Source organism: Anolis sagrei, chromosome 6 (assembly GCF_037176765.1).
Source record: "Anolis sagrei isolate rAnoSag1 chromosome 6, rAnoSag1.mat, whole genome shotgun sequence".
NCBI lineage: Eukaryota > Metazoa > Chordata > Lepidosauria > Squamata > Dactyloidae > Anolis > Anolis sagrei.
Window position 1 is genome coordinate 124,826,394 of NC_090026.1, and position 17,942 is coordinate 124,844,335.

At 45.0% G+C, this 17,942-nt stretch overlaps 1 protein-coding gene across 2 annotated transcripts in view; it reads left to right on the top strand.

Annotated features, from left to right (window-relative positions):
- LOC132779008 (mitogen-activated protein kinase kinase kinase 3-like) overlaps positions 1-17,942 on the top strand; it is a 121,284-nt gene that overhangs the window by 79,014 nt on the left and 24,328 nt on the right. For both annotated transcript variants that reach the window (XM_060782634.2, XM_060782635.2), the window contains exons 5-6: positions 1,722-1,821; positions 11,983-12,096. In XM_060782634.2, the coding sequence (XP_060638617.1) occupies positions 1,722-1,821; positions 11,983-12,096 (214 nt within the window). The remainder of the gene's footprint in view (positions 1-1,721; positions 1,822-11,982; positions 12,097-17,942) is intronic.

A 17,942-nucleotide genomic window follows, 5' to 3' on the forward strand; every position in this document is an offset into this window, starting at 1 on the left:
GAATGCAGTTTACAAGGACGACAGTTGAGGAATGACAGCTGAGCCTTGAGTTAGTTTGTGTGCTGGTACGGCTGTACCAGGAGCTCCTACTTCTTTTTCTTTCTATTGAGTGTTTGCATGTATTCCAAGGTTCCATGCATTTTGCAATAAGGTGGTTTCTCTTGCTCTGCAATTATAGGGCCAATGACTCGTCAATCATCATTATGTTCTTCAGTTCTGCCCCTTTCCCCAGGGCTCTGGGAGGGAAAAGAAAGACTTCAGGCAGTCTTTCAGTTTTGCAGGACGTGTGCTTTCCCCATCTGTAGAGAAGCTTTGTTTCTCACAACAGCCCTAAAGCTTCTAAGGAAAACAGTTTTACAGCACAACCCTTGTGGGGTTTAAAGATACAGATCCACATCATTCGTGGAGAAAATCCAAAAAGGACTCCAGCTGGAAAATCTACAAGGTCTTGGCTGGTAGGTCTACTCGGGTAACCAGAAGCAATCGGAGCCGGGAGTAGGGCCCACACCAGCAGAGCCTAGAAAATAGATTGCCCGGGAGGGGTCAAAAAGGGTTTTCCTTGTTAAAGAAAGAAATAGTTCTCCAAGCAAGGTGCCCACCAGTTGATTCAAAGCCTTGAAGCATTTGTTTAATTTGTTGAAGGTCTAAGAAGAATTTGACTGTTTGTTGAAGACTTAAGCAATAATAAAGGACTTTGTTAAACCTTTCGAGCTTGTAAAGACTCTGTATAGGAAAATCCTTAGGGCCTCTCAGTCGAGGCACCCCGGCTTCCCGCTGGGCACAAAGAGCACGTCCTGTTCAAAAGCCAACTGCTATAGGCCCAGCGCGTGACAGCACAGTTTGAGTGCAGAAGTCAGTGTAGAAAGTTAGAAAAGTTGGAAAATATTTAAATACAAAGTTGTGAGTAAAACAAACATGTAATTTTAAAGAAGTCTACTTGAATCTTTGTCTGCTGAAAGCACCAAAAAGAAACAAGATATTTACATGCCCAGTGATCTTACATTACCCAATAAACCAAAGGATCACATCCAAAACTCTGTTACCCAATAGTTTATGATCCTAACAGGTCATAATCCATATCTCAATAGAGGATGCACAGATGCAGTTGCTAAATATGTCCCTGGCATTTAAATGATCAGAATTTCCCTCCTTTTCAACTACAAACCATGATCCCCTTTTATGTATCCCTATGAGAGAATTGCAAAAACATGTTTGCATCATGCAAAATGCCAACAATGGGCCACACATAGCGGTTCACCATGTAAACCTTTTTGTTTTACAGCCCGACAAGGGAATATTAGATTTGGATACCTATGAAAATGAAAAAAGAATGGGTTGTGTGCAGAAATTGGCAATAAATACTTAAATTCCACTCGTTAGTTGTCCTCCCTCCCAAAGGAGGTTTAATGAGTTGATTTATTGGTTAGGAATGCACTGTTAGTGCTTGGAAAATTAACTAGTTCAACTAACTAGTTAAATGTAACTAGTCATGTGGCAATTAATGTTTGGAAGTAACTAATTCAGTTTTGCTATTCATGTGGCCATAGTGGCTACGTAGCTAGAAATGTGTGTTGCAATTGGGTAAGAGAAAGCAGGGCCACTCATTCAAACAATTCAGTAATCTGTATTCTAGCCCTCTTTTCCCCTATGAAAATGGCTATTCTTATTAAAATGCAGATTACTAGAGTTTTGCATAACATACAACATTTCAATCCCTGCAGGATTATGCAGTTCCAGAGGCCGGTTAAATTCAAAGAGGTCCTACAGAAAGTCATGGATGCTTTCGGGCAGATGATGGACCTACATTATGCAAACAACGAGGTATTTTGCTTGCTTCTTCTTTTGCTATTCAGACTCCCTGAATGTGTACTTTAAACACTGTCCTCCTTTTAAGGGAATTTGCATGAGTAAACAGAATACTAAAATTCATACAAAATGAATTAGAAAATAATAATAGCAGAGAATAGCAACCTAGCACACTCCAAACAGGTGCATTTTGAAGGCTTCTATAGAAGAGTCAAAATCTTGGGCGGCAGACTCATTGTTCTGTATTACAGCATATATCTTGGTGTAAATCTTCACCATAGAATTAATGCAGTTTGACATCACTTCAACTGACATGTCTCAATGCTATGGAATCCTGGGAGCTTTAGTTTTCCAAGGTCTTTAGTCCGCTCTGCCAAAGAGTGATAGCATTCCCACTAAAATTACCATTCCTAGGATTCCATAGCATTGAGCCATGGCAGCCAAAGTGGTTTCAAACTGCATTAATTCTACAGTGTAGATGTGCTCTTGTACGCAAAAGAGTCCAGATTAAATCTCTGTCATCTCAAATTCAATGGTGGAAAGAACTATAGGTGTTGTACAACAACATCATCATCAACAACATCAACAGCAACATTTTATTATGGTCGAAGGACCCTTATTGCACCGTAGGTGTTATAGTTTAGTGGGGTGTTAGCACTAATTTGGTAGAGGAAGCTAAAGGTCTTGTAAAACCACAACTTCAATGATTCCATAATATTGAGGCATGGCAGCCAAAGTGGTGCCAAAGTGCATTAATTCTACAGCGTAGATGTGCTCTTGTACGCAAAAGAGTCCAAATTAAATCTCTGACATCTCCAATTCAATGGGTCGGAGATGGAAAGAACCATAGGTGTTGTACAACAACAACAACAAGATTTTGTTATGGTCCAAAGACCCTTATTGCACTGTAGGTGTTGTAGTTTAGTGGGGTATTAGCACTAATTTGGTGGAGGAAGCTAAAGGTATTGTAGAACCACAACTTCCAGGATTCCATAGCATTGAGGCATGGCAGCCAAAGTGGTTCCAAACTGCATTAATTCTAGTGTAGATGTGCTCTTGAATGCAAAAGAGTCCAAATTAAATCTCTGACATTTCCAATTCAATGGGTCAGAGGTTGAAAGAACCATAGGTGTTGTACAACAACAACAACAACAACAACATTTTATTATGGTCCAAAGACCCTTATTGCACCGTAGGTGTTGTAATTAGTGGGGTGTTAGCACTAATTTGGTGAAGCTAAAGGTCTTGTAGAACCACAACTTCAATGATTCCATAATATTGAGGCATGGCAGCCAAAGTGGTGCCAAAGTGCATTAATTCTACAGCGTAGATGTGCTCTTGTACGCAAAAGAGTCCAAATTAAATCTCTGACATCTCCAATTCAATGGGTCGGAGATGGAAAGAACCATAGGTGTTGTACAACAACAACAACAAGATTTTGTTATGGTCCAAAGACCCTTATTGCACTGTAGGTGTTGTAGTTTAGTGGGGTATTAGCACTAATTTGGTGGAGGAAGCTAAAGGTATTGTAGAACCACAACTTCCAGGATTCCATAGCATTGAGGCATGGCAGCCAAAGTGGTTCCAAACTGCATTAATTCTAGTGTAGATGTGCTCTTGAATGCAAAAGAGTCCAAATTAAATCTCTGACATTTCCAATTCAATGGGTCAGAGGTTGAAAGAACCATAGGTGTTGTACAACAACAACAACAACAACAACATTTTATTATGGTCCAAAGACCCTTATTGCACCGTAGGTGTTGTAATTAGTGGGGTGTTAGCACTAATTTGGTGAAGCTAAAGGTCTTGTAGAACCACAACTTCAATGATTCCATAATATTGAGCCATGGCAGCCAAAGTGGTGCCAAACTGCATTAATTCTACAGTGTAGATGTGCTCTTGTACACAAAAGAGTAAATTAAATCTCTGGCATCTCCAATTCAATGGGTCAGAGGTGGAAAGGGCCATAGGTGTTGTACAATAACAACAACAACATTTTATTATGGTCCAAGGACCTTTATTGCGTCGTAGGTGTTGTAGTTTAGCGGGGTGTTAGCACTAATTTGATGGAGGGAGCTAAAGGTATTGTAGAACCACAACTTCCAGGATTCCATTGTACCATGGCAGCCAAAGTGGTGCCAAACTGCATTAATTGTAGTGTAGATGTGCTCTTGTACACAAAAGAGTCCAAATTAAATCTTTGACAATCCAATGGGTCAGAGGTGGAAAGAGCCAACAACAATAACAACAACAACATTTTATTATGGTCCAAAGACCCTTATTGCACCGTAGGTGTTGTAGTTTAGTGGGGTATTAGCACTAATTTGGTGGAGGAAGCTAAAGGTCTTGTAGAACTACAACTTCCATGATTCCATAGTATTGAGCCATGGCAGCCAAAGTGGTGCCAAACTGCATTAATTCTAGTGTAGATGTGCTCTTGTACACAAAAGAGTCCAAATTAAATCTCTGGCATCTCCAATTCAATTGGTCAGATGTGGAAAGAGCCATAGGTGTTGTACAACAACAACAACAACAACAACATTTTATTATGGTCCAAAGACCCCTATTTCACCGTAGATGTTGTAGTTTAGTGGGGTGTTAGCACTAATTTGGTGTAGAACCACAACTTCCATGATTCCATAGTATTGCACCATGGCAGCCAAAGTGGTGTTCAACTTTGTGTAAATGTATGTTGTAGTCCACAGCAAGGCAGAAAGATATGGTTTAAAGGAATAGCAATACAGCTTCCGAGTCCTCATTACATTACATCTGTTTAGACTTACTAGCCACTTTGAGTCTTGATCAAGAGAGTAAAATGGAATCATAATAATAGTAATAGTAATTCAAAGCCTGAAAAACACAGGGACTGGGAAACCAATGAATCAGCATCCAGCAAGTTCCTTCCCCTCCATTTTCCCCCATCATGGAACGTAGCTATTTGCTTCACCAGCTGCAGGAAAGCTGTGCTCCGTTTCCTGAGCCTGCGTCTTGCCAACTCGCTTTCTGGTTTGCGTGTGTCTATATTTAGGCGAGTGTCTGGTAGAGAACGTCCATGGACAAAGCTGCAGACGGAGCCAGAATCTCCTCGCCAGATTCAATCAGCTGGTAGAGGCCAACTTCAATGTTCGACCTACCTTTTGGTGCCTTGAGGAACATTTTGACACTGGAAGAGAGACTCCCAAAGCCATGGGACATTTCATTCCCAGGAAAGGCAGATTTTGGAAAACATTGGTAGATTTGGAATTGGCAGGGAAGGATTGGCGTTGGAGGCATCCGTGGAGTTGCCCCAACAGCTTAGATCCAAATTCCAAGGCAGAGCAAAGTGGACTGAAAGGACATCCAAGTACAGAGTGTAGCTTTGCACCTTTTGCAAGGATTGTGCAAAAGAAAGGTAAACTGGGGTCTCAGTCATGAATGCAAAACAGAATCATGGAAGACTATTGCCAGGAGGGATAAAAATACAATTTGGCTTGAGCCTCTGCCAGAAGAAAAGCGTGGTTGAAAGAACGTCTAAGACAGACATGGGCAAACTTTGGTCCTCCGGTTGTGTTGGACTTCAACTCCCACAATTCCTAACAGCCTACCAGCTGTTAGGAATTGTGGGAGTTGAAGACCAAAACACACAGAGGGCCAAAGTTTGCCCATGCCTGGCCTATGACATAGTGATGCTTCTTGCAGCCAAAAAATCAAAACAAAACAAAAGAAGTGATCTACTTGTTACCTTGAAAAGCTAGGCAGAAATGGACAAATTAATTATTTTAATGTCAGTTTGAGAAGTTAATTTACATCAAGAGGATTGAACAGAAAAGTCAATAGATAATTTCACGAAAGAGTGGAGATGCTTCTTGCAAGAGAGAGGAGAGAAGATAACCTTTGGAGGTTTTGAAAATTAGTTTTCTCTTTTAGAGGAAAAAAAGGGGACACTAATTACTTAGGTGAAGAGAATGTCAATTTTAATGTGTCATTTATGCCTTTGGGGAATGCAACAGGTTGCAAGGAGTGTTTTGCTCTAGGTGACTCCCTTTCTGAGGACTTTATCACACCACTCTCTTCTCTCGTCATGATTATATAAAGTTTTCTTACGGTCCATAGAGCCATCAGTGAACAAACAGTCATTAATAAATTTTCAGAAGTGCATTGCCCAAGATAAATATACATGGTTTTATGTAATACCCCTATCCGAGGTTAGTTTCTTTCTCAGCCTTGTTGCCACTGTGAGGAATTTTGCCACTATGAGGGTTATCCTGTGGCACTTGTTGATCTAAAAGATATCTAACAATCCCTTGTGGGGAATGGCAAATCATGCGCTACACAGTTGGATAAAAAAGTTGGCTACATTGCACTGTATAAGAGAGGCATTGAAATAAAATGTGTCCTATTGTTTCTACTTCATTTCTCTCACAGGGGCATAGTCTTTGGGAGTAAAGAATTCCAGAGAATCCGCCTCTTAGCAGCCCTGAGGGAAATATGTCATGTTCTCATCACGATTATAGGAGCCCCTGGTGATGCAGTGGGTTAAACCCCTGTGCCGGCAGGACTAAAGACCGACAAGTCGCAGGTTCGAATCCGGGGAGAGGCAGATGAGCTCCCTCTATAAGCTCCAGCTCCTCATGCGGGGACATGAGAGAAGCCTCCCACAAAGATGATAAAAACATCAAATCATCCAGGTGTCCCCTGGGCAATGTCCTTGCAGACGGCCAATTCTCTCACACCAGAAGCGACTTGCTCCTGACACGACAAAAAAAAATCATGATTATATTGTTTAAGCCAGCCACAGGCCAATTTCGGCCCTCCATCCAGGTGTTTTGGACTTCAACTCCCACAATTCCTACCAGCTGGTGGGCTATTAGGAATTGTGGGAGTTGAAGTGCAAAACACCTGGAGGGCCAGAGTTTTCCAACAATATTTGCCCTACCCAATGTGTTTTTTCCCCTATTTCCTCCTTTTTGATCCCTTATTTTGTCTTCCCATTAGACCATCTTTGACTTTGTAATATTGGCATTGTAGCAGGTAGACATTATCATACAAGGAAGGGTGGCAGAAGAGCTAAACTAGATTAATTGAGAGATTTTTCCTCTGTCAATGAAAAGTGACATTGCAATCATGATTCAAGTGCAACTACAGTATAGGAACGATGCCCCCTCCAATGACGCCTTTATCCTTCTGTAATTTTGTGGTATCAACTTTGTATGATAAAATCCTGAATCTAAGAAACCGAGTATGTTTAGCCTGCAGAAGAGAAAATTGAGAGGAGTATACATGATAGCTATGTATTGTTGAAGGCCGGAATCACTGGGTTGTTGTAGGTTTTTTCGGGCTATATGGCCATGGTCTAGAGGCATTCTCTCCTGACATTTCGCCTGCATCTATGGCAAGCATCCTCAGAGGTAGTGAGGTGATAGCTATGTTTAAGCATTTGAAAGGATGTCACATAGAAGAGGAAGCAGACTTTTTTTCTGCTGTCCTGGAGACTAGAACTCAATGGAGCCATGAGTTCAAATTACAGGGAAGGAGATTCCACCTGAACATTAGGAAGAACTTCCTGATCGCAAGAAGAGCTGTTCAGCAATGGAACTCTCTGCCTTGGTGGAAGCTCCTTCTTTGGAGGCTTTTAAACAAAGGCTGGATGGCCATTTGTCGGGGCTGCTTTGATTGTGCTTTTCCTGCACAGCCAGGGGTTGGACTGGATGGCCCTTGGGGGTCTCTTCCAACTCTGTTATCTTATGATTCTCTGAATCAGCTATCAACAGGACTTGACACTGAAAAAACATACACACCCTGCTGCCCTTTGAGTTTCAGCAAAGAGACAGGGGAAAACTGCAGTGGTAAATAGAAGATGCTGACTAATCTGGCATCCAGAAGTAGCCACTTATAAATCTCTCAGGCGCTGCAAGGAATCGTTGCTTTTGGCAGCCATTCTGCCTCTGCAACTAGCCATGCTTTTCATGTTGGCGTTCTTGACCCTCGGACTGGCTGCATTTGGTGACTCCTTGTCTCATCCCTTTTGGCTTTGGATAGCTTGACTATTGGCTGGTGTGATGGCGTCTGAAGCCGTGCTTCCTTTTGTCTTCTGGGATTATCTGTCCATAACTCAGACTGGACCGACTGCTTTATAGTTGCTTCCTTTATGTCAATGTTTCCTTTTGGATACTTGCTCTCTGTAGGCTTAAGACGCCAAAGACGTGGCTACATCTCTGTTCCCCTCCCAAGAATACAAATATTGCACAATTTGACTTTACAGGATGGAAAGACAGTTTATGACAGCATGACTACCTAACAGGATGTCTGACACACAAAAATCCCAGTTTAAAACACTGCAACTGGCCACATAAGGTGTTTAATTTATTTGCAGCAAAGGTACAGGTTGAAATCCTGGATTTCGGCCTTATCTCTGGCTTCAGAGGTATGTGGGCTTCAAACCACTTTGGGCATTGTCTTGAAACCATGTAACAGAGGCTCATGTTCTGGTATCTTTGTGTCAGAAGTTGCTGCAGGCAAAATGTCTAGAGCAGTGTTTCTCAACCTGGGGGTCGGGACCCCTGAGGGGGGCGCGAGGGGGTGTCAGAGGGGTCACCAAAGACCATAAGAAAAGACACTATTTTCTGATGTCATGGGGATTCCATTTGTGAAGTTTGAGCCAATTCTATCGTTGGTGGAGTTCAGAATGTTCTTTGATTGTAATGAACTATAAATCCCAGCAACTACAACTCCCAAATGTCAAGATCTATTTCCCCCAGACTCCACCAGTGTTGACATTTGGGCATATTGAGTATTTGTGCCAAGGTTGGTCCAGATCCACCATTTTATGAGTCCACAGTGCTCTCTGGATATAGGTGAACTACAACTCCCAAACTAAAGGTCAATGCCCATCAAATCCTTCCAGTGTTTTCCATTGGTCATGGGAGCCAAGTTTGGTTCAAATCCATCGCTGGTGGAGTTCAGAATGCTCTTTGATTATAAGTGAACTATAAATCCCAGCAACTACAACTCTCAAATTACAAAATCAATCCTCCCCCAACCCCACTAGCATTCACATTTGGGTGTATTGGGTATTTGTGCCCAGTTTGGTCCAGTGAATGCATGTCAGATATTTACATTATGATTTATAACAGTAGTAAAATGACTGTTGTGAAGTAGCAATGAAAAAAAATATTATGGTTGGGGGTCACCACAACATGACTATATTAAGGGGTCACGGCATTAGGAAGATTGAGAACCACTGGTCTAGAGTTTAATATGTTCCAGAAGTGGGACTATAGGAAAGTTGATTCAGCTGTCTCCCCAAAATGTAGCATTTTAGATTGCAGGGAGTGAAGGAAGATGGCTTGTAGTATATTTCACCAATTCTAATCCAGCAGTGGCTCCCAAAGTGACCCATTTAAGGTGGAATCAGGTGTCAAATAGGGATCTGTTTCTGCGCCAATCTTATTTTCCATCTTCATTGATATGATACTTCATCTTATTGGTGGGAAGCTTCCCACTAGAGTGGAAATCATCAATCAGGCAGATGGCAGACTGAAAGCCTCAGCAGACTGAAAGCCAAAACCAAGGTCGCAACAATAATTGTTAAAGAACTCCAGTATGCTGAGGATAATGTAGTCTGTGCGCATTCAGAATAAGACCTACAAATCACTCTAAATGTCGCAACTCAGGATAGATTCACCTTGCTCAGAACATCACCACATACCAAGGCTGTACATTTTGTAGTTTATTGAAGAAACACAAAATCATAAACATAGAAATAAGGTTGCAAAAGTTGAATAGTCAAAAAAGAGCCTTAAATGCAAAGGCAGAGTTTCCAAGGTCCAAAGGAAAATAACATGAAGTATAATCCACAAGCATGGGTCAAACAAGAATCCATGGCAGCATGACAAAGCCCCCAGAAACCAAGATCAAAACCAAAGTCCCAAAGAGCCAAAGGTTTTCCCCAAAAGCCGAGGCAATTCCAGAGAAGTTAACAGGGTGTAAGCAAAGTTGCACTGACAAAGGGTTGACTTCAATCAGATTGTTAAATATGCTTTCCTAGCATGAAAGCATTACGTTGACCTCAAACCTCCTGTTTGTTAGCAAGCCGAGCACTTCGGCGTATCCTTAATTGCAAATGGTCTTCCCTAACTAAATCCCCATCACCTTCAAGGCCGAATAACTCATTATCCTGGGACTGGCCAGCCTGGGAATCGACAGGCACTGAGCTCACAGATGGAGCGGTTGACTCCTCCACCTGCAACTGTGAAGTTTCACTCAAATCATGACCATCTCCTAAAACAACATTCCTTTCTCTGGGAAACTGAAACACCACCTCGTCTTTAGTATCAACACTGTCTGCATCAACCACAGGGGCATGTTCAGAAATCTGTAACCCATCATCTTCCTCATCCTGAGGAAACTCAGGCTCAGAAAGTCAGAGCCACAATGCTAAACACCTTTGCAGAAGCATATGAGTAGCTTGGCCTGTCATTGAACATTGAGAAAACCAAAGTGGTCTTCCAGCAGTCACCAGCCAAACCCCCTGCAGTGCCAGAAATACAGCTTAATGGCGTAACATTAGAAAATGTTGACCATTTCTGCTACCTTGGCAGCTACCTCTCCACAAAAGTCAACATTGACACTGAAATGCAACATTACCTAAGCTCTGTGAGTGCAACATTTCCCCAAATGAAGTAGAGAGTGTTTGAGGACCGGGACATCTGTAGGGATACCAAGGTGCTTGTTTATAAAGCTATTGTCCTCCCAACCCTGCTATACGACTTTGAAATGTGGACTGTCTGCAGACGTCGCATTCAGCTCCTGGAAAAATTCCATCAGTGTTACCTCTGAAAAATCTACTAGTTTGGGGGAAATAGTCAGAACTAGCTTAATGTCAGCTTAATGTCAGATTTTAGAATAAAAGCACGCTCACAGAGGTAGATCTTTGGAAACAGCTTTATTATTCCTTCTTACCAAGGAGAATCGAAAGCTAGTTTTGACTATTTCCCGCCAAACTTGTGCGTAGGCACAAGCAAAATCTCCAGTTCAGCAGGTCAAAGGTCTGATGAAATCAATATATTTTGGCCAGATGGTTTATTTATTTATTGTGTCAGGAGCAAACCAAACAGTTGTATTGCATTTTTAACAAACAAACAAACAAACAAACAAACAAACAAAGAAAACACAAAGTTTGCAAGTTTGGTAGTTGATTAAATGTCCTTTGACAAGTATCTGGCCACTTGGAGTGCTTCTGGTGTTGCCGCAAGAAGGTCCTCCATGGTGCATGTGGCAGGGCTCAGGTTGCATTGCAGCAGGTGGTCAATGGTTTGTTCTTCTCCACACTCGCATGTCGTGGATTCCACTTTGTGGCCCCATTTCCCAAGGTTGGCTCTGCATTTCGAGATGCCAGAGTGCAGTCTGTTCAGCGCCTTCCAAGTCGCTCAGTTTTCTGTGTGCCCAGGGGGGAGTCTCTCATTGGGTATCAGCCATTGATTGAGGTTCTGGGTTTGAATCTGCCACTTTTGGACTCTCGCTTGCTGAGGTGTTCCAGCGAGTGTCTCTGTAGATCTTAGAAAACTATTTCTTGATTTAAGTTGTTGATGTGCTGGCTGATACCCAAACAGGGGATGAGCTGGAGATGCCACTGACTTGGTCCTTTCACTATTGACTACTACTTCCCAGTGGATGTCAGGTGACCAGAGGCCAGGTGGTAAAGAAGAGAAGATCAAAAGGATCCTTCATTGAAAAATACTCCTAATTTCCCTTGCAATACACTCCTGTACTTCTGTAACAGATTCTTTCTCTGAACGAATAAGTAAAGTAACTACCTCAAATCCAACTGTATTTGAATGTTTTTGTCTCTACACAGTGCCCTCTTTGGATAGATAATACATCAATCTCAATCCACTTTCCAAATATTCTATTATTCTGATTTTTGCTTTGCCGGCCTCCCCTGCAGCTGAGTCAGTGACACTTTGCACCTCTCCTTTTGTCGGCTGTTGTTTGGATAACTTTTACAGGCGTCCTTAGAGGAATGCTATCTTGGAAGAAAAGGTTAAAGCTCCCAGATGTTTGTCTCTGTTGCTGTCCTGGGTTCAACCGCCCGAAATCCTTGCCGTTCCCAAGCCCCCGGCTGCTCCGCGGCTTCCTCTGTTTGCTCTTCTTTGCAACTCAGCTGCATCAACTGGTGTTTGTTCAATCTTTTTCCAGCTCCTGATTCCCCTGAAATCCCAGGAAGACTTGGACCGAGCCGTGGAACACTTGGACCTCAGCCCTTCTCTCAAGAGCCTGCGAGTGTTCGTGAAAACTCCAAAGAAAACAAACGTGAGCGCTGGCCTTTTTCGCTTCTTTATCTGCGCACAAAGCCAAACGGCCCTTCTATTGTCTTAAGGAGTAGAAGGGACTTGCATGTCTTGAAAGACATATCAGATGACAAGTTTCTCATAAAGGTGCATCTACACTGGAGAATGAATGCAGTTCGGCACCACTTTGACTACCATGACTCAAGGCCCTTCCACAGAGCCCTATATCCCAGAATATCAAGGCAGGAAATCCCACATTATCTCAGTGTGGACTCAGATAACCCATTTCAAAGCAGATATGGGTATATCTGCTTTGAATATCAAGATCCGCCTTGATATTCTGGGATACAGGGCTGTATGGAAGGACTCTCAGTGCTTCGAGTCTGGTGAGGCACCAGCACTCTTTGGCAGGGTAGGCTCAACACCTTCTGAAGCTACTACTCCCATGATTCCATAGCAATGGCAGTTAAAGTGGTGTTGAACTGCATTAAATCAACAGTGTAGATGCACCCTTGTATCTAGTCATTCACTCCTCAGCTTTCAAATCCATATCCTTTCTCTGTCTTGCCATGTTTAGCAATTGGTGGATGATGCAGCTTGGGTACCATTCATGTTACAGTTAGCAGCCCTCAAGTGAAATCTGATATATAGAATAGTTTTCAATCAAAATGTAATGTCTCTGATGTCTAAATGTCTGCAGCCTATCCTGTTATCGCTGCCTTTATGTCCCCTCTTTGCAGCTTCTCTTGGTGAAGTTTTCACTTAGGGTCCACCCAGCATTTCAAAATATGATGACCCAGAATATGGAGGGATCTCTTTAGATAACTTTGTTAATGATGTAAAACATGTTCCTCCATAAATGAAGTTGGCAAGGGATGGTGGGAGCTACACCCCACAATACTTGGAGTCCACCAAATGACCTATCCCAATCTAGTTTTTAAAACCTTTGGAAGACCAAGCAAGACATGACATTTGCAAGATGTTGAGATTAACTCCACAATTCAGCAACAGATCAGTTGCACAACTTCAGCGCTTTCCAGTAGCTTCTTCCTGCACAGTATTTTCAGTCAACTGCTCCCACAAACTGCAATCACTCTGGAACCTTTTACAGACACTTGAGCACATGCCCGGCCATTGTCAGTTTTACCATTGTCTTTCCACCAGTCTAGATGATATTACAAACTTACCACAGCATACAGTTATATCTTGTCTTAGCAGACAGGTTCTTTTAATTACATATAGTCTTCGACGAACAACATCACAGCACAAGGAGAAATATACACTGTACATGACTTCCTTATATACAATTCTATACAATCTCTGATTGGTTCCCAACTCATTAACTTAACTCAGACCCAAGATTACATCATTCACAATCACCTGGACTAGGCCAGAACACATTCCCCAAATGATTCCCTATATACAGTTAATGCATGGCTCAGCATTTCCAATAGAAGCCCATTAGCAGTGCATGACTCAGCTATATTACATTACAATACATTGTAAAACCTGACATAAGACATAGGCAGGTGTTTTGGCTTTGCAAGTGGGAACAGGATAGGAGCATAGTCCCATTATTCCATAGCATTGAGCCATGGAAGCTAAAGTAGTCCCAAGCTGCATTAATTCTACAGTGTAGATGAACCTTGCTTGGTAGTTCAGTCATACCTTCTCAAATAAGATGCTCAAATACCAGCTATCAGTGGTTCTCAGCTTGCGGGACCCCAGATGTTTTGGTCTTCAACTCCCAGAAATCTTAACAGCTGATAAGTTAGCTGGGATGTCTGGGAACTGTAGGGCAAAACACCTGGGGACCCACAGGTTGAGACCCACTGAGCAGGCCCGTAGCGAGGGGGGGGGGTTTAGGGGTTCAAACCCCCTCCGAAATTTTTCAGGTTAAAAAAAATAAACCTGGTTTACTCATTAATTTTAACTGGTTTACTAATGAATTTGGTTAACTGGTTAACTTCCCCGCCCTCCATAGACCTGCACCCGGTGCGCCTCTGCTGCTGCCATCTCTGCCTCTCCTTTCCCCTCTCTCTCTTCTCTGAAGCAGCGCGGGGAGGGGCGTTCCTCCAGCTAGCCAATCGCCTTCGGCCTTGCGCCCCTTCCCAGCCTGATTGACAGGAGCAGGCGAAGAAGGCAGAGCCGGCCAAGGAGAGCCTGTCTCTTAAAGGGAACGCTCATGATTCAATATATATATATATATTGAATCACGAGCGTTCCCTTTATATATGCCTTTCTAAGGGTGCCCCTAGACTTGTAGAATTGCTGCAGCTTGACATCCCTTTAAACTGAGCATTATGGGAGTTGTAGTTTTGCAAGGAGGTGGGTTGGAACCTGTGAATGAAGGTGTGGTGGGGAGGAGGGAGGAGGGAGAGAGGAGATGCTGGCAAGAACCAAAAAACTTAACCACGAGCGCAGTAGAACATAATCGCTTGACTCTGGACTGCGGCATGGAGGGGGGGAGGTGTTCCACTAGCCGAGGGGCCCCCATAGAGGTCGTGGTGGGAAGGAGGAGATGCGGGAGAAGGAGACCTCGAATTCGGCTTAATTCGGACCGCTTATCTAAATTAACTATTCCCAACCGGTCTCCTAAGGTAAATTGGTGTAACCAGGTGAGCGGGCCCTCTGGCTTGAAGGTGGTGTTGTTGAACGCCAGGTCTGTCAACGGAAAAACAACATGGATCCAGGATTTAATCCTGGAGGAGCGGGCAGATCTGGCGTGCATCACGGAGACCTGGTTGGATGAAGCGGGGGGCGTAAACCTCTCCCAGCTCTGTCCTCCAGGTTTCTCCGTGCAACACCAACCAAGAGCCGGAGGACGGGGAGGCGGTGTCGCAGTGGTCTATAGAGATTCCATCCATCTAACCAGGAGCCCCATCCCGCAGACCACAAATTTTGAATGCGTCCACCTGAGGGTGGGTGACCGGGACAGAATAGGGATTCTGCTAGTGTACCGTCCACCTCGCTGCACTACAGTCTCCCTACCTGAGCTAGCGGGGGTGGTCTCGAGCCTGGCGGTGGAGTCCCAACGGCTTCTTGTGCTGGGGGACTTCAACATCCACGCCGAGGCAACCCTCACAGGTGCGGCTCAGGACTTCATGTCCGCCATGGCAACCATGGGGCTGTCCCAACGAATAACTGGCCCCACCCACTGTGCTGGACACACATTGGACTTGGTTTTCTGCCAGGGATGGGAGCAAGGTGGCGGTGTGGAGGAGTTGTCTATCTCTCCGTTGCCATGGACCGACCACTTCCTGATTGGATTTAGGCTCACTGCGCCCCCTAACCTCCGCAAGGGTGGAGGACCCATTAGGATGGTCCGCCCCAGGAGGCTAATGGATCCGAGTGGATTCCTGACGGCTCTTGGGGAGTTTCCCGCCACCGCGGTAGGTGATCATGTCGAGGCCTTGGTCGCTCTCTGGAATGGGGAGATGACCAGGGCTATTGACAAGATCGCTCCGGAACGTCCCCTCTCGAGTAACCGAGCTAAACCAGCCCCTTGGTTCACTGAGGAGCTGGCAGCGATGAAGCGAAAGAAGAGGGAACTAGAGAGTGTCAAACCGAACACGGTTTGTGTCCTTTTTAAGGGCATATGCCGCGGCAATAAAAGCCGCAAAGAAAACTTTCTTTGCGGCCACTATTGCGTCTGCAAAAAACCGTCCGGCGGAGCTGTTCCGGGTTGTCAGAGGTCTTTTAACTCCCCCCGCTTCAGGTGGGAGCCCTGACAATTCGGCAGCGCGCTGTGAAGCATTTGCTCGGTTCTTTGCAGACAAAGTCGCTTTGATCCGCTCTGGGCTGGACACCACATTGGATGCAGTCTCTGTGGATGTGACACAAGCACCTGCTTGTCCGATTTTGTTGGATTCTTTTCAGTTTGTGAAACCCGAGGATGTGGACAAGGTACTTGGAGGAATGAGACCCACCACGTCCATCCTAGACCCCTGCCCATCCTGGCTTCTGAAGGAGGCCAGAGGGGGATTGGCCGAGTGGGTAACGGTGGTGGTTAATGCCTCCCTTCGGGAAGGCAAGATTCCAGCGAGCCTAAAACAGGCTGTTATAAAGCCGCTGTTGAAGAAACCATCACTCGACCCCACTAAATTGGACAACTTTCGGCCTGTTTCCAATCTTCCCTTCTTGGGCAAAGTCATGGAAAGCGTGGTGGCCTCACAACTCCAGGTATTCTTGAGAGACACGGATTATCTGGATCCGGCACAGTCTGGTTTCAGACCGGGACATGGTACCGAGACGGTCTTGGTCGCCTTAGTGGATGATCTGCGCCGGGAGCTAGACAGGGGGAGTGTGTCCCTATTGGTGCTCCTGGACCTCTCAGCGGCCTTCGATACCGTCGACCACGGTATTCTTCTGGGGCGCCTTGCAGAGATGGGTCTTGGGGGCACTGCTCTGCAGTGGCTCCGGTCATTTCTGGAGAGTCGTACTCAGAAGGTGTTGCTGGGGGACTCCTGTTCAACGCCACAGCCGTTGACCTGTGGCGTTCCTCAGGGTTCCATCTTGTCCCCCTTGCTGTTTAACATCTACATGAAGCCGCTGGGTGAGATCATCCGGAGTTTCGGGGTGCGGTGTCACCTGTACGCAGATGACGTCCAACTCTGTCACTCCTTCCCACCTGCTACTAAGGAGGCTGTCGAAGTCCTGAACCGGTGCCTGGCCGCTGTAATGGTCTGGATGAGGGCGAACAAACTGAAACTAAATCCAGACAAGACAGAGGTACTCCTGGTCAGTCGCAAGGCCGAACAGGGTATAGGGTTACAGCCTGTGCTGGACGGGGTCGCACTCCCCTTGAAGGCGCAGGTTCGCAGCTTGGGTGTGACCCTGGACTCATCGCTGAGCCTGGAGCCTCAGGTTTCAGCGGTGACCAGGGGAGCATTTGCACAGCTTCGGCTCGTGCGCCAGCTGCGCCCGTATCTTGGGAAGTCTGACTTGGCCACGGTGGTACATGCTTTGGTCACATCCCGCCTGGACTACTGCAACGCTCTCTACGTGGGGCTGCCCTTGAAGACGGCCCGGAAGCTTCAGCTAGTCCAACGCGCGGCAGCCATGTTGTTAACGGGAGCTGGATGCAGAGAGCATACAACGCCCCTGCTGTCCCAGCTCCACTGGCTGCCGATTCGCTACCGGGCCCAATTTAAGGTGCTGGTGTTATCCTACAAAGCCCTAAACGGTTCCGGCCCAAAATACCTTGCAGACCGCATCTCGGCCTACGAGCCCACGAGGGCCTTGAGATCTTCCGGGGAGGCCCTTCTCTCGGTCCCGCCTGCCTCACAGGCACGTCTGGCGGGGGCGAGAGAGCGGGCCTTCTCGGTGGTGGCCCCCCGGCTGTGGAACACCCTCCCTGTTGAAGTTAGACAGGCGCCCTCCTTGATGGCCTTCCGTAGGGGCCTGAAAACATGGCTCTTCGAGCAGGCCTTCAACTGAGTGTATCTTGAAACGACACTGGAATGAACTAGGACTATGAATTTTGGCTATGACCCCAGGACTTGACGAAGCGGATTTTTAGTATAAGTATATGTTATGTTGTATTGTCTGGTTTGTATTGTCCTGATTTATTGTACACTGTCCTTTTCTGTTGCTGTTCACCGCCCCGAGTCGCCCTCGGGCTGAGAGGGGCGGTCAATAAGTGCAAGAAATAAATAAATAATAATAAATAAGGTCTTCAGCATGCACCACACTACAACTTGCCAGAATTCCATAGCGTTATTTATTTATCGTGCCAGGCAACCGAACAGTTGTGTTACATTTTTTACAGAACAAACAAACATACATACATACATACATACATACATACATACATACAAAAGACAGAGTTTGCAAGCTTGGTAGTTGATTAAATGTCCTTTGACCAGT